Below are 25,773 nucleotides of genomic sequence, written 5' to 3'. Positions count from 1 at the left end.
TGCACTCCATTTAGGCAGATGAAGTTTATCTTCCCCTTGAAAAAGAGCTCGGAGTAAGCTCAAAAACTTGTCTCTCTCTCACCCACAGAAGTTGGTCCAATCAATGAAATATATTACTTCACCTACCATCTCTCTCTATCTTCCCTCAGTTCATGAATTGCTCTGGGGCTTAGTTGAGAGACAGACAGGCATTTGTAGATTGCAGTGGCACCAAAACTGCGATTTACGCACCAAAGTTTGCTTGAGTTTTAGGTGTCTAAATACCTTTGTGGATCTGGGCCATTATGCTTACGATAGTCTTCAGTTCTAAAGCATCATATAATGATCATCACCATACCTCTTAACTGTCATTTCAAATCAATATAGCATAAATATCTAATTACAGACAGTACATTTATGATTACATTTTCACCTCCATGTGAAGCTCATTAGGGAAGCAATAGTTAATATTATTTCATGAGGTACACAACATATACTTCAGAGTACTGGTCAATTTCCAGTCATTATTTTGAATGAATATTTTAGGTAAACTTATTCTCCTTTGATTCATTGTAGAGTTAAAGAAATTTTCAAAGCTTTTGAAACAGTAAGAAAAATATTCACTATTTACAAACCCAAATTTACTTCTGTAATAAAGAATGTAATTAATCTCCAATCATATCTTACCTCCTTTATAGTTAGAGAAATAAGAAACTAAGGGTTTTAGATACTTAAATGTTACCAAAGCTATAAGATATTTTATATTTAATAGTCAATTGGAAAACCCCCAATTATCAATTTGTTCTCATGTTGTTACACAAGATGAAACGATGAAAAATTGGAAAGCCCCACATAATAGCTCCTGAAGTAACTGAATATTGGTTACTTTCCATAAAGATACAGTAACTGCAACCATTAATAATAACACTTTCAGTTTTATCATGTTGTAAATCAGTACAGATTTTATTTTAGAGACCATGTAACAGCTCTTTACAATTGTAACAGCATTTTATTTGAACCTTGCTTTGAAGATGAACACACGTAACTGCATTTAAAAATGTTGCATGTCCACAGTTTTAGCATCCTTTAGAAAAAAAGAACTTTCAGTGGTTGGAAAGTCTCTTCCTTTAATTCTGCTTATTCTCCATTTTTATCTGTTCCATTGATCTATTTGAAATAGTTAATGCAAAAAATCCATTGACCCCGTGCTTCTTATGCTCATTAACATTCAGCGTGAAGACTTCCAAATTGCTCAACGAATCCATTTTCATCAGCAAGATCCTGCTCAGCTCCTTTGCTTTAGTGGTTGTACAGGCTCAGTATGACTTCTCCCTATATTCCTATAATTCTTCTTGTAAACACTGATTAGTAGCTCATGTGGATATTTGTGTCACTTTATTCCATGTTTAATTCTTTGTAAAGAATTTCTGATTAAATTCCTTTAGTGTCTCACCTTTTCTTAGCCTAAATTCTAGCCCCCTCTTCTTGTGCAAAACTGTCCATTTTAGAACTGCCACAATCTCAAAGGATCTCCAGGCCTCTGTTGCACATCTCAGTTCCCTTCATTAATTTGTAACTCACCATTAGGCTCATCATAACCTTTAAAAAAAGGGGAGGAGGGATGTCAGATTTTACATTCTGTGAATTTACCTTTTCCTCTCCAAATCTGTCCCTGAAGTCCAGTTCAGCTACAGATTGCCAGCTCCATGAGATGCCACAACATTCACTTGACAACATCAAATTCACCTTGGAACCCTGGAAATGGTGTCTGGTCTACAGGATAAATTAACATAAGAAAGGCCATAGTGGGTCAGACCAATGGTCCATCTAGCCCAATATCCTGTCTTCTGACAGTGGCCAGTGCCAAGGACTTTAGAGGGAATGATCAGAACAGATAATCATCAAGTGATGCCTCCCCTGTTGCCCATTCCCAGCTTCTGGCAAACCAAAGCTAGGGACACTTCAGAGCATGGTTTTGCATCCCTGCCCATCCTGGCTAATAGCCATTGATGGACCTATTCTCCATGAACGTATCTAGTTCTTTTTTTGAACCCTATTATAGTCTTGGCCTTCACAACATCCTCTGGCAAAGAGTTCCACAGGTTAACTGTGCGCTGTGTGAAGAAATACTTCTTTTTGTTTATTTTAAACCTGCTGCCTATTAATTTCATTTGGTGATCCCTAGTTCTTGTGTTATGAGTAAATAACACTTCCTTATTTACTTTCTCCACACCAGTCATAATTTTATAGATCGTTATATCCCCCTTTAGTAGTCTCTTTTCCTAGATGAAAAATCCCACTTTTATTAATCTCTTCTCATATGGAAGCCTAATCATTTTTGTTGCCCTTTTCTGTACCTTTTCCAATTCCAATATATATTTTTTGAGATGGAGCAACCAGATTTGCACATAATATTCAAGATGTGTGTGTACCATGGATTTATAAGGCAATAACGTATTTTCTGTCTTATTATCTATCCCTTTTCTAATGATTCCCAACATTCTGTTAGCATTTTTGACTGCCACCACATTGAATGGATGCATTCAGAGAACTATTCACAATGACTCCAAGATCTCTTTCTTGAGTGGTAACAGTTCATTTAGATCCCCTCATTTTATATGTATAGTTGGGATTATGTTTTCCAATGTACATTACTTTGCATTTATCAACATTAAATTTCATCTGCCATTTTGTTGCCCAGTCACCCTATTTTGTGACATCCCTTTGTAACTCTTCGCAGTCTGCTTTGGACTTATCTATCTTGAGTAGTTGTGTATCATCTGCAAATTTTGCCACCTGTTTACTCCTTTTTCCAGATCATTTATGAATATGTTGAACAGTGCTGGTCCCAGTACAGACCTCTGGGGAACATCACTCTTTACCTTTCTCCATTCTGAAAACTGACCTTTTATTCCTAGCCTTTGTTTCTTATCTTTTAACCAATTACTGATCCAGGAGAGGACCTTCCCTCTCATCCCATGACAGTTTACTTTGCTTAAGAGCCTTTGGTGACGGACCTTTTCAAAGGCTTTCTGAAAATCTAAGTACACTATATCCTTTGGATCACGCTTACCCCCCTGCTTGTTGACCCCCTCAAAGAATTCCAGTAAATTGGTGAGGCGTGATTTCCCTTTCAAAAAACCATGTTGACTCTTCTCCAACAAATTGTGTTCATCTGTGTGTCTGATCATTCTGAAGCACTTACACAGTGTGTGGACTGCCTATTTTTGATCAAAGTGGTAGGAACAGAATGGATTGAAGTGGGCAGAAGGAAGCAGATTTATTATCCTCTATTTCAGTTTCTGCTTTACCTTCTGATTTGCAAGAAGTTAAGAACCACCAATCTCATACAGTCTCTTAAATTCTATAATAATCATTAATAATTCCAGACCACAGATTACTATTTCTCATCCCAACACAAAGTTGAAATGAGGGGATATAAATCTATGTATTTACCACTGTTACTTTCTCCATGGCAGCTACTTATTACTACGAACGTTCCTTTAAGTTTTTCCTTAGAAGTCTTAGGAAGCTTGCGTGAGTCCAAATTCTAAACTTTTTGTCTCCACGTTAAACTTATTAGGAAGAGAACTGAAGTTTAAATCATCTCCTGTCTTTTTTACTTCTTCAGAGACACAAACTCTTCAAGAATCCATTGAATCTGTAATTGCCTCCAGATATCCTTAATATATCTGGAATGAAATAGTCTGACTCTTTCCATCCCCCACCATTTCTTTCAAAACCTAAATAGTCCAACTTGAAAACAAAATGCATGTCCAATTCCTTGAACCTTCAAAACAAATAGTTGCTCACACAATTGTGTAACTTTTCCTCAGGGTGCCCCAAGACATTTTCATTACCAGTTTTAAAGTTACCAACATTAATTCTTTGACATGGTAATGCTAGGGTGGATTTGTATGGAAAGCAAGGAAGAGAGCATTTTTGATAGTTGGCTTGAATAAAACCTTAAACATCTATAGCACTTTGCATTAGGTGCCTTCTCAGAAAGAGATAAGAAATAGTTACCTATCCCCATTTTTGTGGAAAGGGAAACTGAGGCAAGAAGAAGTTTCATGGTTTGCAAAAAATCACAAGTGAAGTATGTGAAAGATGGACACTGAAGGTTTCTGACAACACAACATCCTACCTTCCAGTCTTCCACTCTCTCTCTGATCCTCAGCCAACTTTATCTGGTGCATTGGCAAAATACCCATTTGGTTTTTGAAAACACAAAGAAAAGTGTGAATTCACTGTCACTACAAGTACAAGTGTTCCTCGTGGGAGATTCACTCTATGATGTCCTGGGACCCTTGCAAAAAGCAAGATCTGTGAGTCTTATTTCAAAGTATTTCAGTATGGAGAAGTTGTGTTTTCAGGTCACTTTAAAATGCAATGTGCCATATTTCAATAACCCTACTAATATGTATTTAATTATAAGAGCAGGCTATATGAATAAGTAGATATATTCCAACTCCAAAAGGAGTCTTGATCCGCCATTAGGTTACAAACAGTAATAATCTATTCATTTGACAGGTGTAAATTATGTCAATAATTCATAATACACCCAAAATACTCTGTCATAGTCTGATCCTGTACGTACTCACATGAGTAGCCCTTGACTTAAATATGCTATAATGTGAATAACAGTTACTCACCCAACTGAGAGTTTGCAGTATTGGCCTTATACTTTGCATAAGCAATTCAGTTTTACACTATGAATTCACTAGGGCTTGATCCAACTCACAGTGAAATATTCTTTTTGACTCCACTGGAAACAGGTGGGACTTCTATGTTTTGACTATCAAATGCTTTGCTGAGAAATGGGGCAAGATCAGCTGTTTTTTGGTGTGTTACTGGTAATTAGGAAGAACGTGGATTAGCCAGATACAAATTAGTGCGTTTCTACTTCACCAAAATGTAATTAATTGAACCACAGTAAAACTAGCTACCACTTATACCTTGTCCAAATTTAAAAGTTTGCACTCACACTATTGATACCACTTCTGAAATAGTTACAAAAAGAATGATTTCCTTGCAGGTTATCAATAAATAGAAAAATCAGTTAGGGTGTAAACAATGCACATGAAAAGGAATAAAGTCCGATATTCTTAATGTTTTATTTTTCAAATTGTGAACACATCAAGAATGTCACACTCGAGCATATATAATTAAAACAAAACAGAAAAAAATACAAGTAGCTAATTAATAGAAACAAAAAAAGAGTCTTCAGGAATCTTTGTTGTATTTACACATGAAAAGGGAGACACAAAGATGAAAGAGGAGTTGTCAGTCAGTGAACAAGTTTTCAGATACATAAATCAACTAATCTGTTTGTACAGCTAAAATGTTCCAGTATCTCTTTTTAGGAACAATTAAAAATAACTATTTCCTCATGCAATGTAAAGGTATCTTTAAAAACTCAATTACATCTATCATTACTGCCTGTGGAGGATTTTTTGTAACTTGTTAAATTTAATAGTTTGTCCATTAAGAAAAACATCCAAAAATACCCAGAGGGTTTTTACAACTTATATACCTCAAACCAGTTTTCTTTAATCTGTTTGTGTCACAAGGCATCAATTGTTTCCTTTCTTTCACTCCAGATATTCACAAGATGCCACTTTTGATACAAAAAGCCTATTCATTATATATATATTAAAAGAGGACCCAAATTCCCCAAACCATGTTGAAAATTATTTTTCTTTTAAAGTGCAAACAAGTTTTTCTTAAAAGACTTTTCACGTTAATGTGGTAAATGCACCCCAGTAGCAAAAAGTAGGCAGGACATCCCTTATACATAGAATACAAGAAAAAAGGCAGATCTGAAGTACATGGTTATGTCACACAACGAAGAAGATGTGGATGGAGAGGGACTTGGAAACAATTTAGAGAAAATGGATCAATAGCACCAAAGCAGACAGAACTTTAAATCAAGGCTCTTGAAATCCACTCAGTGGATCACCAGGTGACAATAAAGAGCTTTTATTAGTATGTCTGACTATCTGAACTGCCAGTGAAAGCCTTACAATAGTCACAATCATAGCTCTGACTTCCTGACAATGCTGAGAATGTAAATGCTGCTTTAACAGCTGCATCACATCACAACTGACTATACACAAAGCCTGAAAGCGCCACCAAATTACAAGTTCCTGACTATAACAATAGGACCACAATTACAGAGCAGGAACTCCAATAGTAAATAACATAATATGGCAAACTAGAGAATAAGTATTAGCAAAATGTGTTCTAAAAAAAGTACAAAAGTTTCAAAAATTTCTAAAAACTGCTTTGTGTTGGGATGAGAAATAGTAATCTGTGGCCTGGAATAATTATTAATTATTATTATTATTATAGAAATTACAGAGACTGTATGAGATTGCTGGTTCTTAACTTCTTGCAAATCAAACAAAAGGCCTATTTGTAAACTGCTCTGGGATGAATGCTCGACGGCTGGCCAGACATTAGGTGAATTTAAATACTTGCAGTAGATACAACCCTACTTGTGGAGGTTATAATGACAGAAGGCTTGTCTACATGGCGCAATAATGCCCTCACAGGGATGTGATTTCTAAAGCACGCTAACGTGCTATGCATTCATTAATCTGTGTAGATCCTGCTGGTGCACTTTAACACAGCGCTGTTTTAAACACTCTTATGTTCAAGTGCTGCAGGGGAACTTTTAGTGTGCACCGACAGGGTCTACAATCAAAGTTTCTTTATTGTGGTGGGCATACGTCAGATCTCTCGCTATTACTCCAGTATACGAGTCTCCCACTAGCTCAGTCATCTGTGGCCCAAATGGCATCCTGAGAATCCACCACAACTTTTCCCCAAGTTAAGCCCATCCTTCCGAGAGGAACAGTGTTGAAGCCACTTGGCCAAGGAGTGCTGGGTTAGACTCTCCTCCAGAGCCTGTTAATGATCCCTTGCGCTGACTGGCAGAGGTCATCATTGCTAGACCATGCTAAATTCAGCAGTTCCCAGCTCCTGTGTGGAATGGAGCATGGGACAGGTTTGCTCTTTGTCTTAAGTTCATTTTGAGCTTTCTATTTCAACCCCTAACCCTCCCCCCATAACTCACAGTGAAGTCTACTCGTCTCACCTGGTTTAAAGTAAGGATCAAGTTCTATGTAGCTTCTGCCCAAAGCCACATACCCATTCAGATTCTCTGAAAGGTTTAAAAACCTGGTCCTAAAACTATGTGAAACCAACAAAACCAAACTTGGTATTGGGTTTTGTTAAGAAAGTTTTGCACAGTTCTGGTCATTAATACAGTAAGTGATGTAAGGGTTATGTCACCTCCCCTGGATCTTGTAGGCCACTGCACTGAAAAGACCAGTGGATCTTAAAAATTGAGCCCAGATCAGTTACATGGCCACATCTGCTCTGCCACTGGCCCAGAGCACTCACACTTTGGTCACTTAATAATATCCTCCGAAACTTAAGAATACAGAAGTGTCATTTGTTTACCAAAATTCCTTGGTCTACATATACTTCAAGTGGTTACTCATGCATACCAGAAATCTGATATTCACAACACTAGAATGTATTCTACATTAAATTTAATAATAAAAAAAAATCCATACCAGTTTTCAATAGCAACTGCTTCTACACTTTTCTTTGTAACTTCAAACCGATGTTTGGTCCTCCTTTTCTTTTCTAAGCCAAAGTTTTCAGTCTTTTTTTTTTTTTTTTTTTTAATTTTTACCTTTATTATTACAAGTGTGGAAATGCCAAGAACCACAGAAGTAGCAGACAACACCCAAATGTACAGGACAAGTAGCATAGCATCCTCTGCAACCTCACCCCCATTCAGTAGTAGCAGTTACTTTTATGTGACCCTCGCCCAATGATGTTTGGCCACATGTTCGCTAAGGTTTCAGAAACTGATTTCTTTTTTTCTTTAAAAAAAAATGAAGATTAGAAAGAGATGATTAGCTACAATGATTCCGCCCACAAAGGTGGGTTATCCAAGCTTAATCATCTTCCTCGATCCTGATGCTTCTTTGTTTTTGTCTTTTTTTTCCTGTCCTCCTTTCTGGGTTTCAATGCACAGACGCACGCAGACACACCAGCAATAGCTTTGGGCAGGTCAGTTCCTCTGAACCACTTGTTTTTCTCCTTGTCATATACCTGGACGGTTTTGGAGAAGATGGTGTCTTCCCAGCTATAGCCTCCAAGAATATAAATCTTGCCTTCCCAGACTGCCACTCCTGACTCACTGTTTGCTTGCAACAAGGAAGAGACTCTGGTCCACTGGTTACACTGAGGGCTGTAAGACTCCACGCTCAGAATGTCAAAGCGGGCCATAGTTTCTATGTTGTCATCACTGCCCCCAATGGCGTAGATACTGTCCTCCAAGGTGCACATGCTGTGCCATCCCCGAGCAGTGATCATCGGCCTCTTCTCCTCCCAAACATCTGTGCGGTAATCGTAGCAGAGGAGATTTTTTCTATAGGGACCTATTTGGTAATCATGGCCCCCTGAGATATAAACAAATTCCTTGTAGACGGTGCCAGCATGTCCATAGGTAAACCTAGGATAGGCAAACAACAACAACTTATTGGTTTTGCAGACTAGTGCAAATATTTAACAGTGATTGTAACTTGACAGTGCAACCTATAGAGTGAAGTGGTGAGTAATTTAATATCTATTACATGTACGAGGGTTATTTAAAATTGAATTAAATTATAATAAAGTTAGTTATTCAACAGGGGTCAACTAAAGAGCAGTTTTTGTTCACTTTCCCAGCAGCATGAAAAAGACTAGTGAACAGTAGAAGTAGCACTGCCCTTCTTCTTAATAATATTAATAAGTAAGTAAATAAATAAATAAAAGCATTTGGGTCTAGCGAAGTCCCAGGGAAAGCATGGAGGAAAAATAAGAAAGAAAGATTTGCTAGACAAGAAGTAGTTATTAAGGTTTTATGGGAGCAATGGTATTATATAATACTGTATTTCCTTTGGCTTCCAGTAGGTGGAGAGTCATGGAGACTAACAGAGAGTCTAGCCTATGCTAAATTTAGGATGGGTGAAGAGGATTATATGAAAATAAGGACAATTCACTGACTGAGGATGGGATTTTCAAACCCACTCAGCTTTGACTTAACTTTACTTCCGTTGACATCAACTCCCATTGACTTCAACAGAAGCAGAGTTAGGCCAACGCTGAACGCTTTTGAAAATCCCACCTTAAATCTGTACGCCAGAGGACTTTCAAACCACAGCATGCGCCAGATAACATCATCATCATTCATAGAGAACAAGCTCAAAGGAACCAAGAGCATTAAACTGGCTTCTGTCATAATCTGATCTCCTTTTTAAAAAAAAGATGGTAAAGCAATCACCTTAGAGAGAAGCACCCACACCTGCAAATAACAACTGCACCTTTTGCTGGGGATTTTCGGTTAGTTTGAGAGGCCAGTGAGAGTGCACAAACAACCCTCAGAACTCTCATTCCAAGAGTTTAGAAGAATATTGGTTTAGATTCCCCAGAGAAATATTCAAGTTTAAATGACTGGGGGGGAAGGAACGGGGGAGGGGGGGATTCTATATTCCTCATTTCCAAATGGGAATCCATGTTCTGGGATACTCTGTAAATCTAAATATGGAATATAACCAGAAGATCCAAGACCGTTTGGAATAAAGCTAAGGAGGCACAGCAAAAAAAAGTTACCCTGTTTAAATTCTTCTGTTTTAATTTTGCTATCAAAATTGCTGAGGACTATGAATATACCAAAAATATCTAGAGTTATATTTCCTAGAATAGCAAACCAAGCTCAGAAAATTCTCTCAGGCTGTATAGGAATAGTGCTCTGTGACAGGAACCCCAGAGAGAATTGAGAACTGTAACTGGAAATGGAAGAGAGCTATTTCTATAAGATATCTAGCATATCCCTCTCTGCCTCTGCGGATTGTTCACAACAGGATATTAAATGCATACACGTTAGTGGTCTTGGCACAAGGTGAGATGCCATAAACTAATCAATTCTAGTCCTGGAGCTGCGCACTGACTGTCACACAGATTTGGGCAACTCATTTGTGACCTGATTTTGAGAGATGCTGAGCACCCATAATTCTCATCGACTTCAACTGTAGGTGCTCATCACCTCTGAAAATTGGGCCATTAACCTGTCGCCTTCAGTCTTCCTCACCTGTAAAATGGTGTTAGGTAAATATTTTCTTACTAATCCTCAAAATACCACGGGAGTCAGGTAAGTAATTGTGAAAACATCTCATCCCCTGATAGAGCAGCAGAATCCAAATTTCCATATACAATGCTGAGGTTGAGCCCCAGTCACTTTGTTGTAAGTTTGCAAAACAAAAGTTTTGCAACCAAGCAGTGGATTAAATAAAGAACTGCACTGAAGATGGATGGAAGTATCAGATTATTAGACATCCCCCCTACACACACCCCTGCATGCATCTAGTTCAGAAGCAGCTAATTCTTAGTTATATTTTCCCCCATTCTTGCCATATAAGTAATCAACATTTCTAAAAGTTCTGTTACAGTAGAAGTAGATTATAGTTCAAAACACTTCCCTCCTTCCAGAAATCTGGGACCATCATAAGGGAATCGTCAGGGGATTCTATGATTAGCTCCCTCCACCCTCCCATTTGAGTCCAACATATATTTCTGTAACATGAAGACATGGACAGCTGGTAATGTCAGTATAAAATCAGAAAAGCAGCTACTTCCCAGAGGGTGACTAGCACTCCTCCAACCCCATCTATTCTTGTAATACAGCCATTAAAAACCACGATTCGTGAAGCAGTTATTTGCGCTTCACACTAAAATGGTTTTCACAGTGTTAGGCTTAACCCAATGGCAGCTGAATCTGTATTAAAGTCAGTTTAGCATGAAATCATTGAAAACCATGCTTAAACATGCTCAGGACTCAATGTGGACAGAACCCAAGAGTTGTTTTTATTTTACAGAACAAGATTCTTGCTCAGCTACAGACTGCAAACTCTGCAAACATAGCTTCTTCCACATCTATATAGTGCCAAGCACTGTTGGTACCAAGAAAAAAGAAAACCAAGGTTTATTTTAAATTATCATTCTGAGAGAAGAGAAGAGATGTATATTGTTAATCCAGCAAAAGCCCATTACTAGGCATTCCTTCACAATACTTCTTTTTAGAAGATTTGTTAATGAGACACGTGAGCAATTATAGGAGACAGACAGGTCCTTGAGATGGAATTCAGAGTCTACCACAGTTCCGTTTCACGTGCAAAGTGGCTCGAGCATGGCTGTCCAAGTAGCAGCACCATGCATACCGAGACTTTGGAGAGAAGACCTCCCCCCCACCAAACTCTGTTGAATCTGACCAAGCCATAAGACTCTCAGAAGAATCTTAAAAGCGCTACATGAAGGGAGAACAAGTTGAAAGACGTTCCAAAGAAGGATCCAAACTCAGATGTTTTGAGCCACAAGCTGAATCTGTGCAAGGATCTTTCAGCATGTCCTCCCCACACAAAACTAACCAAGTTTATAGAAGATGCTGAGCATCAACAACCCCCATTTAAGACAGTGGGAGATGGGCTGCTAAGTTGCTTTGAAAATGGAGAAAAAAAAAACAAAAAACCCACACAGGCCAAATGAGTTTCTCATATACCCTGTGTTGCATTCTGTTATACTGCTGATGTGGACAGGATCAACAACGATCAGCATCCATCATAGCAAATCATGGTCAATCATGGGTTGTTTTTTTGTTTGTTTTTAGAGACAGTTCTACTGACCCTAAGTGAATTCTGCTGACTTTTTCCTATAGCAACAAGACAGCAGAGTTTAGCAATGGCTGAGGGAGGAGCTGCATTTGACATCCCCCCCCAAAAAACAGCTGGAAAATCTAGCATAGGCACAGCCATGGAAAAAAGCTCTGAGGTTTTTCCTTTTTGCCTTCTAGTTTAAATAAAAAAAAAACAAAAAAGGCAGGCGGGCTGATTCCTGTGAAGTATCAAGTTGCCCGTGGCTTCGTTACCTTCCAATACAACAGACTATCTGTTGAAATAGCCTAGTCATGGTTTCAGCTAACCTGACTTAATATGTGCTTACCCACAGCCACACAAACCAGGCAGACTTTGAAACCATAGAAAATGGCTCAGAACATAGTGCACACGTAACTTTTGTCATCTTGACTTTTGTGCAAACGCCGTTGTTCCGAGCCTTTGGAAAGGATGTGGGGTACAACAGGACTGCGGTAGTTTTAACACAACAGGCCCCATCACGCTCCCACTGAAGGCAACAGGCATTTTGCTATATATGCCTAAGGGAATGTGGTCAGACCTGCTGAGCAGAGGTACTAAGGAGGAAAAGGTCTCACCCCACAATATCATTTAGAGATAACGAGCCAGTTTTGAAGAACCTTCTTCTGATGTAATGCAGCGTAAATGACAGCTTCTGCTGCAGTACAGCCGTCCAGCGAATGCTAGAAAGCCTCAGAATTTCTCTTTTAAAAAACAAAACTGGATGAGCAGCACACTCTTCACCGGATTTTCTGAATGGCCCACAACTCCAAGTCAATGGAATCTGTTGTCAGTGGCAGCCGCAGGTGCTCACTAGTCAATGTTAGGCTGTGCCCGTCCTGCAAAAACACTCATGATGTTAAGATGGTCTGACACTTCCCATGGTAAGATCTTGTTTTCAGTGGCTTATAATTTGGCCAAACTTTAACCATTCGGGCTGAAATTCCCCATGCCACGTGTCTGCCTCAGATGGAATTTAAAGATCAGCCAAAACGGTTTAGCCGTTTTCAAGTACCAGGCTGAGGTTTCGTTGTGCTCGTGTCAAAAAAAAATTCTAGCAACCTTTTCTTTCGGAATCGTGAGCGCCACCATGCTTCCGTACGGGGACTTAAAATATGGCCAGGGTGGTGGTGGTGATGGTGGGGGAGGGGGATTGGCCTTTGTATCACAGTCTGTTTGAAAAACTGACCAAATTATTGCATGGGTCCAGCAGAAACTTCTTCAATGTTAGCAGCTATAATCTTCAAAGATTCTGTCCTCACTGAGCATGCTCCAACCCCTCACAGCTCCTACTGTTGACCAGGCCATGCACATGTGTCACCCCGCCCCCCCCGAGTGACTGAGCATGGGCCTTCCAACATAGGCCTACAGGGGTGAAGCTGAGCTTTCCCTGCAATTACTGCTCCGGCCCAGGGTGCGGCCAGGCACTGGAATAGAGAGCGGGGAGCCTGTCCATGCCATGTTTCTCAGTGACCCCCATATTGGCATCCAGGCAGAGTGGAGAAGCATAACAAAAGAACAGCCATACTGGGTCAGATCAATGATCCATCTAACCCAGTATCCTGTCTTCCGACAGGGGCCAGTGCCAGATGCTTAGGAGAAAGCCACCTAACTCAAATGCAGAGGAGACAAGAGCTGGACTGGAGAGAGGGAAAGAAGTAGATTGGGACAAAGTCTGGCAAGACTGGGACTGGAGAGGGCTGTGGGAAACTGTCTGAGAGCTGGGGTGGGCGCAGACTGAAGCTGCCTGAACATGGACCTTTGGATTAGGAGCCAGGGGAGTTGGTTGGGCAAAGAAACTGGGAGCCAGTGAAGAGGGAGGGGGACTGGGAACCAGTTTGTTAGCAGGATGGGTGTGAACATGACACTGAGATTGGATGAGGAGCTGGGAGGAGACTGGGACTGGCTGACAAGAAAACTGGAACTAAGAACGTGCGTGTGCGCGTGCGCTGGGAGGACGGAAAACGGATCTGAAAAGGAAGCGAGGGGAGAGGGGAAACTAGCACTGGGTCAGGAAAGAAACCTCTCCCCTGCTACCCAAGAGGCTGGGGAATTTGATGGCATTTGATCTCAACTGGCAGAACTGCCTACATGTGCCGAAGAATATCTGCCTCTTGCTTCTAGGGAGCCCTGAGCCGGGTCATACTCACATACCTGTCCATGTCCAACCCAGAACTGGGAAAAGGAGTCCTTTCTGCCATCTGTGCCTACACTAGCTATCTATGACCCTGACATTTAGCAGCTAGGGACTGAACTATTAGCATCAGAGAGTAAGAAACAAATCACAAACTCTAGGCAAAGTAGACCCTGACGGGTTCTATCGGAGAGGCCACCTAATAACAACCAAGCAAGTATGACTTCTGAAGTCACAGGCTGCCACGCACTGCAGTAACGCAATCTGAGCAGCAGCTACCCCTATGAACCTCAAAGACTCATGCAATATCATGACAACAACACCTGAACAGGCATTTGCAAATACACAGCCAAAATGGAGTACCACCACACCAGCGGGAAAGGTCTCACTACCACCTTTGAAAGGTCACCACCCTGAGGTATCAATTTGGGAGGTAAGTAAAACTGAGCGTTAATGGTGCTCTCAGTACAATTAAAGCATCCTCAAAACTGGAATAACTAAGTTTTAACTTGGACTGCACACCTGTGGCACATCACCTATGCCGGGATCTCTCTGTATTGACATGTACAAGTAGCCAGCATCAAAATCCCTGCAAGGAAGAGCAGGTGACAATAGGCCAAAAATAAATACATGACATAAAATACATGGTGCTAGAAGTATCCACCCAAATAAAGCACCGAGATCTAAACAAAGCCACTGACGGGATTCCACTGAGACTGATCTCAGGAAAGACAGTCTACAAACAAAGAACGTGACATGAGAAGGCCCTTTTCCCTGCCCTGATAGAGCTGTAACCTCAAGGTGGAGGCCAAAGACAATCCAGCTGATCTTAAATTCATTGCCTACTGGTGACAGTTGCTCAGATATCCTGGGCTGAAATTATTCCTCCTTTCTCTCTCAGGATGCTCACATAGAGGCCTGAACACAGTGGATCTTGGAGGTTCTCTTCTTTAAGAAAAAGATGTTTTTCTAAAGAGACCACAGTTACCTTGGCAAGCCTGCTATGTAAGACCACGAGTCTTTTTGTGGGCTGTAGGTCTCGGCTGAAGAAAGAGCCCCATTTTCATTCCTTCCACCAACAGCTACCAGCATATCTGTAATGGCTGCAAGGTAGAAATCTACTCGACGCTGTCTCATGGAGGCAACCTGAAAAATAAACAAAACAATTAATACCGACATCCTCAAACAACTGGTAAGTAAGTAAGTTAAAGAATAATTGTTTCCTCCTATGAGTTTTTAAAAGGGATACTATTGGTTTTTGCCATACATAGTAACACAACAATAAAACTTTGCTCTTCTGTAGCACATGATATATTGGCATTAAAGTTAAAAGGCCACAGAAGCATAATGGAAAGCATCTAAAGTGATATCTATACTCAGAACTAGGGGTGGGATTCCCAGCTTGCGTAGACATACTCGCGCTAGCTCTCACCAACCTAGCATGCTAAACATTGTAGCATAGCTATGGTAGCATGGACTAGCTGCCCTGAGTGGAAACCTTCCTGGACCGCATGGATATGCACTCAGGCCGTGCTATTGCGGCTACACTACTATTTTTAGCTTGACGGGAGCTAGCACAAGTATGTCTACACGAGCTGAGAATCACACGCCTAGCACCAAATGTAGATGTAGCCTAAAAGACAAACCACTCTATGCCCTAGTGATACATTAGCCATCTTGTAACACCCTCTGTTCCCAGAGATACTGCAATAGACTCAAACATCGAACCTCAGTGGGTTCTGAGTACACAAAGAATGGAAGATCAGCCCAAAATGTAGTCTTGGTTTAATACTGGGAGAGAGAGGATTCTGTACTCTGACATGGAAGGAGAAAGATTCGATCCGATATTTGTTTTCCATCTTTAATCTCTCTGATCCTGTATGGCCTTAAAATCTTGTGTAATGGCCCTTGCACAGTACGTTGGGGCAGATTTTCCTAGGTGTTTAGGCACACGTGATCCCCACATGGGATTTTCAAAAGGATCTGAGCAAGTTAGGTTCCTCAGTCTCAATGGGAGTTGAAAATCTGGCCCCTTGTCACTACCAATTTTTGAAACTTCATAATCTTTCACTCCTGGTGTAACTAAAATATTCGCAGAAGTTATCCAATTAGCTGCTTCTATTTTTGAGGGTTTTTTTTACATTTTCAAACTTAAATACTTGGGTATGTTTTAGTAACCGCCGCCAGTGATCTCCTTCCACCAACAAAGATAAAAACAAACATTAAGGACTTTGAAAGAGAAAGAGGTAATACAGCTCGAGTCTCACCTTTATCCACTGGTTACAGCGGGGATCATACCTATATAGAAGATTTGAAGCTGCATCCCCTCCATTGTCTCTTGAAAAGCTGCCCCCAGCTATGAAGATGAAACCTCCCAGCACTGCAACGCAGTGGTGACTTCGCCTGGCCGGGAGTGGCGTTTCTGTTATCCATTGCCCCTTTTTTGTGTCCAGGAAGCAGGTATCATCACTTAACTCCAGGCACCGTTCCGAAACCTCTCCACCCACAAAGAGGAGCCTCTCTTCATTCGTACGCAGAGCCGTCCGCTTGTTCTGGAGTACCGGCTGGGCTGTGACGTTATTATGATAGTTCACCGCCTCTTCTATAAACCCCTCACAGTTTGCTTCCTTCGGGAGAAGAGAGCAGACAGCAGGCTTGACTCGATGGAGGAGGTCACTCTTTGGTATCAAGGGAAAGTGAATCTTGTCCAGCACCTGGTAAGCCTCGTTTTCTCTTTCCGGGTACTGTGTCAGCCATTGCAAGGCACTCTGCAGCAAGTCGTGCTCGCATTCCTGCTGCACGTTGCTGCTCTCCAGATACTGGCAGAGTTTTTGGAGGGAAATGTTCTGCAGGAAGTTAGGCGTGAAAGAGAGCGTGCCAAAGTTCTGCAGGATGAAAGAGTCGATGTAGGAGTCCAGGCGTTTCAGGTTGTAAATAGAGGCCAGCTCTTGAAGGTACAGATAGTTCTCTTCGCTGACCTCGTTTTCGAGATACTCACAACAGAAGTCAACCACCTTCCAGATCTGCAGCAGGTGAGCTGTTTCCAGCACATAATCAATGTTGCCACCGTCTAGGGACAGCTCACTGCCGTACAGGAAATCCACCACAGCTTTGAGACCAATGTAAGAGGCTCCGAAGAGTTCAACCTCTTTTTGATAGGCCTCTCGCATGCCAATGGTGAACATGGAGTTGAAGTAGTCACTGCAAACAGCCAGGAGATTCCGGTGGGCGGGGACTCTTTGTTCATCCACCACCAGAATGATATCACAGAAAAGTCCCTGGTGTCTCTGCTCATTCAGGCTCTGAAGGACTAGATTAGAGTGGTCAGCCCATCTGTACACCTGAAATAAAGAATTTCACTGTATAAATCCATGGTACACCCAATACCTTGAATACTGCATACAGTTCTGGTTGCCCCGTCTCAAAAAAGATATATTAGAATTGGAAAAGGTATAGAGAGGGGCAACAAAAATGATTACAGGTATGGAACTGCTTCCATATGAGGAAAGAGTAAAAAGACTGGGATTATTCAGCTTAGAAAAGAGACGACTAAGGGGGTATATGACAGACATTTATAAAATCATGACTGGTGTGGAGAAAGTGAATAAGGAAATGTTATTTACTCTTTCTCACAACACAAAAACTAGGGGTCACCAAATGAAATTAACAGCAGCAGCTTTAAAACAAACATAAGTGCGTACTTCTTCACACAATGCACAGTCAGCCTGTGGTGCTGATTGCCAGGGGATGCTGTGAAGGCCCAAAGTATAACTGGGTTCAAAAAAGAACTAGGTAAGTTCATGGAGGATAGGTCCATCAATGGCTATTAGCCGAGATGGTCAGGTAACAGTCCATGCTCCAGGTGTCCGTAAACCAAAAATTGCCAGTAGCTGGGACTTCATGATAGGGGATGGATCACTCGAATATTGACACCCTCCCTGGAAGAACCACTGGCATGCCCCCCCAGTTTGCACACCATTGGTCTAGCCGACCTCAGACCCCATTCCGGGAAGAGGCTGGCATTGCCCCTGATTCGCGACCCCCATGTAATAACCTCACCTCCCCCCCCCAGTTTGAGAACCCCTGGTATAGGTGGAGCCACAGCATGGAGCAATACCAGCAATTCTGGGATGCACCAGATTGCAACGTAGCCTTCAGCATATTGCTGTAAATTAAAGCAGCCTCACCATGGGGCCACACCAACCCCCAAGCTGTGCAGAATCCCAAGAGCACCACTGCACCTCCCCCTCAACTCCACCTTCTGTGCCGCTTCCCCAAGAGGCAGCATAAAATCTCGGCTTTGGTTGTGTTCTCTTCAGTCTCTTAACAATTCTCCATTTGGGATGACACTTTCTATGTTTGCTCTCCTCCCCACAGCAAGCGCTCTGAAAGTTTGAAAAAAAATCCCTCCCACTCTTTTAGGAGCTATGCGAGTCTGAAAATAAACACGGGGGGGACAGGGGAAGGGAATGAAAAACAAAACTCTCAGCTATCTATTTTATTGTAGGGAGTGGAGATGACCAAGAGGGAGGTGAACTTCCAAGCAACTGAACTTTGAAACTTCAGCTTGACATGTAAATAGCCTTTAATAAATAGTGCATAATTTGCTAAACTGAACACTTACATTCTACAGTTATCAATCTCGGAAACATGATTCTGAGCACGCACAACAGAAATTTTCTTAGACAGAAGACCCTTATCTTGCAACCTGATGCACATAGAAAGACCCTGCTCTGCACCACACTGTTGGAAATAATTTTCCTAATCAGTCTATTAAGATTTACCATGACTTAGTTTCCACACAAGCATTCTTTTATTAGTCCCAAAGGCCGGTTGGTGTTGGTTACATCCCAGTTACAAATATAAGCATAAGCACCCTTATATTCTATGCCCTAGACACAATACAGGTATGAGCATTGATCAAAATACTTACAAAACAGGTTCAGGCCCAGAGCACCTTCCCATCATGGCACAACTCCAGAGGGGTAAGGAAAAGCTCTCCAAAAACCACACAGGAAAACCTTACTTTTTTATACACTATAACCAATGAACACAGGCATGCACAGCACATTTGATTAGGGTGCGCACCCAGGGAATTTTCATTAGGGTGTGCACCCGGGGGTGTCAAACTCTATTCCACCAGTGGGCCACATTTGAATTACCCGCCAGTGGAATTCTCGCTGCGTCCTCGTCTCCGCCGCGAAATATCGCAAGGAACAATATTTCGGTGGCAGATCGCGGCAAAATCTCACAGCTCCTTCTTCCTCCTGTCTTGCCGTCCACCGAAGAATCGCCCGCTCTCCACTCTTTCAGCGGCAGATGGCACCGTGGGACTCATCAAAAAGGGCCGTATGTTTGACACCCCTGCGTTAGGGTGTGTCTGGGCACACCCGGCACACCCCGTGCGCACGCCTATGCCAACGAATGATGTTGTTGCCGGTTATTGGACCTGAGCTAAAGTCCGCTGAAGAGGTTTGAGGCTGCACTCAGCTCTCTCCGAGGTTTCCCACCATACACATACATACTTGGCCATATTCTTCCCCTACTACTGGACTAACCAATTATTTACTACAGCCGATGCCCAGTTAACCATGTCTTCTTTATTTCTATTGCTCTGCCCAAACCTTAAATAAGATAATACTGGTATTTCCAGCTTAACGATACATTTCACACTGACAACTTCTCTGTCTCATGATTTCATTCTTTCATGCTGTGGGCCTCTCACTCACGCTAAAATCCAAACTCAGCTTAAAACCATAGTTCACTCAGGCTTAATGTGGGCCTACAGGCACAGAACCCTATTGACTTACTTGCAAGATCACATCCTAAGGTGGGTACTTCCAGCCAAAGAGGCCTAGGTACTCACGATAAGCTCAGGAAGATTAAGAATACAGTGGGTGAGATCAGTGGGACTTTCAATTGCTCATAGTGGATTTTTCTTTTCTTTTTTTTATAAATAGTTGCAACATTTAACCCGCACAAGAAATTGGTGTTTTACATCACTACATTAGTATTAAACGGATGTCATTCTCCAAAATGCAACCTGATATCCTCTGAAAAAGCACTGCAGGAAATATTCTTCTCTGGCATTTTTCTGAGGGTTTATCTACATTGGGAATATTCTGCACTAACAGTTCCGGGCCAGCTCCCCATGTGGACATTCTTAATTAAAAATGCCTTTGAGTGGTTTAAATTAATCCACTTTGGACAGTGGACTAAGCTAAACCACAAAGAGGCACTTTTAGTCAGGAATTAGAGCTTCCACACACGGAGTTAGTGCAGAAGAACTATAGTGCTTTACATTCACAGCCTAAGTGCAAGGCATTTACCTCTGTTTCCTTTCCCATGCTTTGTCTTGTCTGTTTAGACCTTGTCTACATGGGGAAGTTTTACCAAATATACCGATACCACGTGGACATACACATTCTGGTGTAAGAGTGGTTTTTTTTTTAGGTTTATCTTAAACCCTTTTCTTAGGCACCATAAACTACACTGATAAATACACTGTTCTACTGGAATAAGTGTTCACAAAGGGAATGGAGAAATTATACCAGTATAACCATGTTGGTTTAAATTCACCCCTTAAATTATTAAAATAGTTCCCCATCCAGACAAGGTCTTAGAATTTAAGTTCCTCAGGGCAGGAACTGTATGTTTGCACAGGACACAGAACCATGGGGCTCCGATCTCAGTCAAGGTCTCTAGGCACCACTGTAGTACCAGTAATAAATAACAAAAATAGCATCAAAAGGGTCTCATTAATCAAAGAAATGTTAAAACGCTGTCAGCAGACTCCAAGGTGAACCCCTAATGGCAAATGGAATGTATTTAAAACTTTAGGAAGTTTCTCTCTTTGTCAAAGCATTTTGCAAGGGCAGTCATAAATAACGTCAAATAAATAAGAGAGCATGCAAGGATTCGAGTGGGCTATACGGAGTCTCTGAAAGACCAACCAGTAATTTGGGGCTGATTCTGTAAGATAACATTAGATTGTAACTTTCATTAGACAGTGACCAGACAATAGCAGACAGCTTGCAACACCCTATTCTGAAGTCCTCAGATGTACACATACTGGATTAAACTAAAAATAATATATGCTCTCTTCCCTTTGTAACAGGATTATCATCTCTCTCTAGCATTCTTCAGTGCCATCGTCTTGCATAACAAGCTTACAGCAGAATTTACAAGTTGCCAAAGGCTCCTATTTATTAAACATGCTGCTGAGTCAGCAGTGTAATCCCGAATGCCACTTATGACAATTTGTATTCCCTGATTCCTTGTCTCTGTGGAGAAGGGCTGAGCATAAACTGAGCACACACATGGGACTATGCAGTAATGACTCAGAATATGTTAATACATTTCATCCACTTACCAAGTCATCTAATCACTCTTAGAACATTGAGAAAAACGGATAGCTGCAAAAGTCAAGACCAAGATGACTCTGACATTAAAAATTAAGTTTTTCCTTGCTATTTATATTCTGTATCACAGGTTTAATATTAACTAGTAATTCTAAAGTTAAGTAGCGATAGCAACAGCATATGCAAAAAGACAAAACAAGACTGTCGAGATTACAGATTTGTAAAGTGATTAATTATTATTATACTCATGCTACGGTTTTTAAATGCTACATGCAATCTGTGCAGTGCTGAAGGGACAAGATTGAAAGTCATGTATTTTAATCATATTTACCTCTTTATCAACACTTCTAGTTATTACATCTAAGAACATTTTGAAGATCCACTTTACTGTGAACAGTTAATGCTTTAGCCTTTGCTTTTCGTTCAACTTTGATGACAAAGAGACTGAGACTGATGAATTTAGCTTTTCTGCCTCTCTTGTACTAGCACAAGAGAGGCAGAATAGTGCTCAGATTGCAAAAACTGCAGAGCAATATTGAAATATGATCCTCCCCCACCCATCCACCCTCCCGTTTTCATGGAGATTAAATAAAATTAATGGACTCATGAACATTAAGGTTTTACAACATTTAGTCCCCAGTTCATTATCAGAATCTACTAGTGTGGACTACTGTGGTATCCCAGCTGAAGTCAATGCAGCTGTGCATTGGCGTAGAAACAGATTCCCAACACCACCTGTAGCTCTTACGTAGAAAGTGAACACTGTACATGTGAGCAGTTCACAGGGACTGCTCACACGTGTGTGCGCAGGACCAAGGCTGTGCTTCTTACAAAACCTAAGCCTGGGTCTAAAATTTAACCCAGTTTGTCTCTTTAACAAATCTTGAAACGTTTCAATTCAGCAACAAAATTAAATATAATTAAATAGATACAAAATTAAACATAAAAAAAAATTAAATTAATTACTGGAGAAAAAGCTCATGATACAGAGAAGGATTATGTTTTGTCAGGATGTGTCACATGAATCACTCTGAACAGATGTCTATTTGTCGCAATGTTTTAATTGCAGGAAATAGAATAAACTTGAATTTAAAGATCAACTTGTCACATGCTCCATTATATACCTAGCAACTAAATATGCAGTCATTTCATCAAGGTCCTGTCATGCCCCCTTAAAAGAGGTGCCCCTCCTTTTTTAAAGTAATCATAATTTTAAATTACAAGTTTTAGTGAGCAATGCAGAATTCACACACCTTGGAGGATTCACTTATCTTGTGCGGTCGAGAAATTCTTGTTTGTCTGGTTCCCTCCATTATAGTATGATTTGTGATACTTCTAGAACAGAAAACAGAAAATAATTGATCAGCATAGGAGTGTAACATAAGTCTCTTAATGATGGCCAAACAGCCACACAATGACCAAAACCAGACAATAGGAACACTTAAATACACCAGTTTATATTGATCTATACATTAAAAAGTGTTCAGTGTGGAAAGTAGATTCCCTAACTTCCTTTACTGGGCTTGTATTGTCGTTTGGCTAACAATTTGTTTTGCCGAGTTTATCGATCACGTCAAGGTACATTAACGTATCATCATAGCTCACCACCACGCTTTTAGTTACGTACCAGCATTATTGATGTCATTGCAACTCTTGAAATATTGTTTATTGGTTTGCTGCTAGTCCCTACCACAATCATGGGAAGTCTGAACAGTAATCAGATATAGAGCTTTTCCTGCTCTCAATTGCTGGTTCCAATCCAGCCCAGCCCAGGCGCCTATGGTAGGTGAAGGGAGTTTAGTGGGTTTCAGGCCAGTTTTCATGAGGGCTGAGACTACATCACCAAAATCATCATCTAGTGACCCTTTTAACAGAGAGACTCAGGGCTGATCAAGCCCGAGAAACTGATCTTCCTGATTATGCCTACAGATGGTCCTTGATGCACATTGGCAGGGTGGTATGAAGGAATAAATAGATTACTTCAGGCTTTAATGCCATTGATACAGAATCCTTCACCCTCACTAAATTCACCTTAAGAAGACAGAAAAAAAAATAACCAAAAACATTATATTGAGATCCTCCACCCAAAAAAGGGGGCTGATTGAGTTTGAACTCATGCACATGTCTTGTCCATATATTTATTTTAAGAGACTGTATGACACAAAGGGATTTCTCCTACAGTTCCAAAGCTGCATCACAGTTTGGATCTGAAAACTCTTGAGAGAATCCCTCTGAACTGTTTAGCTATTAAAAGCAGATTTGGACACAGGGATGGGGGAGTATGAACTCAAATAGCAATGTGCAGCTATGCCAAACAGCATTTGTGAGCCCAGCAACAGATCAGAATGACACACACACACACACACACACCCCATTAAAGTCATTTTGTCTCACCACAGACTGGTGGAAATTCACCAGTAGTTGCATAGATCTGCCTTCTTGCTTTCCAGGACTTAACCCGTTCTCAGTGGAAAGACATCCCTCACCTCAGCCACTGAGCCCTACACCTGCTACGCTGAGCAGAGCTGTCATTTGAAAGAGTTATTCTCCATAATAATGAGGCTGAGGATCTTTTGCCTGGGGATCTCTTCTACAAACAGATACTCACACAGACTCAGACACAGGGACAGACAGAGCGTTCCTGAGGGAAACAGCTTTGGTGAAAGGTAAGAGATCCCTTTTCCGTTTTAATTCAAATGCATCACCTCACCCACCTTGGCTCAGGTTTCCCCCCACACCCATTTATAATCTGCAGAGCCCTTAAACAGATCTGCTTCTGCAGGGGTGGGGTGTATGCACACACCACCTCCCCCCCCCCTCCCTATTTCGCCATCGCCAAGCAAGAATCTGGCAAGGTGCACTGGAACCCTGGAAGCACAGAGAAAAAGGGGGGAGGAATGTAGCAATGTGGATCACTTGAATTTTTCATTGCATTGCATTGCAATTCCTCAGCTCACTATTTTTTTTTGGGGGGGGGGGGGGGGGTGGAGAAGGGGGCAGAGAGTTGCCCTGACTGAAGAGAGTGGGGGGTTAACTAACCACTCTCAGGTTTTGCTCCACTTGGCTCAGGGCTGCAGCATGAGGCATGTTCCTGTTGTTGTGAGTGCAACTGGGCCAGATGAATGGGACCCAGCGCCGCCTAGGTACTAAGAAAAGGGGAGTTTACCACTGTGCAGCGTCCCTACAGTCTCCAGGCCGGAGTGCCAGCTGCCCCACTGGGACTCAGGGACGCAGGCTGGTGCTGAGGCTGGTCTAGCTGCTGCTGCCACGGCTGGTGTATTTCTCTCCTCTCCCTCTGCAGCCATGTCTCATCCAGGAAATGCTGGCTGGATTGAAAGGGGAAGGAGCCAATAGGGGGAGAGGAGCTGTGCTGTTTGGAGGGGAGGAGAGGGGGATAATAAACGGGGTGGGATTAGGAGAGGCCGCTTGACATCAGGCCAAATGACTGCAAGCAAACAAACAACCCAAGAAAGGCAGCTGCTGCTGCTGGAGACAGAGGCTCGGTCTGTGGGAATTAATATTCCGCTCAGGCAGGAGTGTGGTTCCTGTCTGCCTTGCCCAGGGAAAAGCTCCAACTTTGCTTTGTAGAAGGCCGGAGGAGAGAGGAAGGGACAGGTCACTACGGCCTCCCGCTCCCAGTCTTACTGGCCCGTCCCCGCTGCTCTCAGGGCAACTCCTGGTCACCCGCTTGTCCTGCCATCATCTGCCCAGCCATGTCAGCGGGATTGTTCCCCTACAGAAAGTTACCGGCATGCAGGGATTTTCACTTGGCCAGGGGTTTAGATTGTTCAATTGTCTCCTGCAGGGAGAGATCGGTTAACGACTTTTTAAGTAAGTCCTTCTCATCAAGCTGAATTATCCTCTCCAGGCCTCTCGTCCCACCTGCTGCTGAGCGGCCAAAGCTAAGGGCTAGTCTGCCCTTAAAATTTACAGCCGCACAGCTGCCGATGTAAGAGCACTTGTGTAGCTGTGTAGAGCTCACCCGCCGACATAAGAAAACCACCTAAAAGAGCAGCGGTAGCTTTGTCAGCGGGCGAGTGTCTCCCATCAACATCGCGCAGTCCATACAAGCACTTATCCTGGCAAAACTCACGTTGCCCAGGGGGGTGGTTTTTTTTCACATCCCTGAGCGACAAACGTTTTGCTGGAATAAATGCCAGAATAGACAAGGTCTAAGGCTCTCGGCTAAAGGCCACGACTGCTGAAGGGTTGAACATGGCTGCTGGATTCACCTTTCCAAACAGATCTTAGCAATACCTTAGTGGCCAGCCCCTAGCAAGGGATGGCCATGGAGGAAGCCCTGTCTAAGAGCTCAGCCATACAAGATGCTGAATATCTCTTGACTTCCTGGGGGTGGAGGGATCTCAAATGTTGCAGGATTGGTCCCTGAAGGAGAAGCAAACTGTCACCCAGGGCATTTGAAAGTAGATCCTGGCAAGATAGCTGGAATAAGCTTTCAGGCTCAGCAGAGACCAGCAGCTGGATGCTTCCTTTAAAATTACTAACTACTCTTTTCTTATCCTAGAGGATGGTGTGGCGAGTTACCCAAGAA

General features: G+C 41.9%; 1 protein-coding gene across 1 annotated transcript; it reads right to left on the bottom strand.

Moving 5' to 3' along the window:
• Positions 1-5,083: 5,083 nt before the first annotated feature.
• On the bottom strand, positions 5,084-24,527 carry KLHL36 (kelch like family member 36). The gene is made up of 5 exons (XM_067539961.1): positions 24,388-24,527; positions 22,475-22,556; positions 16,128-17,201; positions 14,849-15,006; positions 5,084-8,515 (listed from the first exon to the last, which is right to left on the bottom strand). Exons 2-5 carry the CDS (start codon positions 22,532-22,534, stop codon positions 7,960-7,962), a joined length of 1,848 nt encoding a protein of 615 aa, XP_067396062.1. The 5' UTR covers positions 22,535-22,556; positions 24,388-24,527; the 3' UTR covers positions 5,084-7,959.
• Positions 24,528-25,773: the final 1,246 nt, after the last annotated feature.

The sequence above is a fragment of the Emydura macquarii genome, unplaced genomic scaffold (genome assembly GCF_026122565.2).
Source record: "Emydura macquarii macquarii isolate MOO-44397 ecotype Brisbane River unplaced genomic scaffold, CSIRO-AGI_Emac_v2 contig_561, whole genome shotgun sequence".
In the NCBI taxonomy this organism is placed as follows: Eukaryota; Metazoa; Chordata; order Testudines; family Chelidae; genus Emydura; species Emydura macquarii.
The sequence above is the reverse complement of the archived record's forward strand: the minus strand, read 5'-3'. Positions and strand labels throughout refer to the sequence as shown.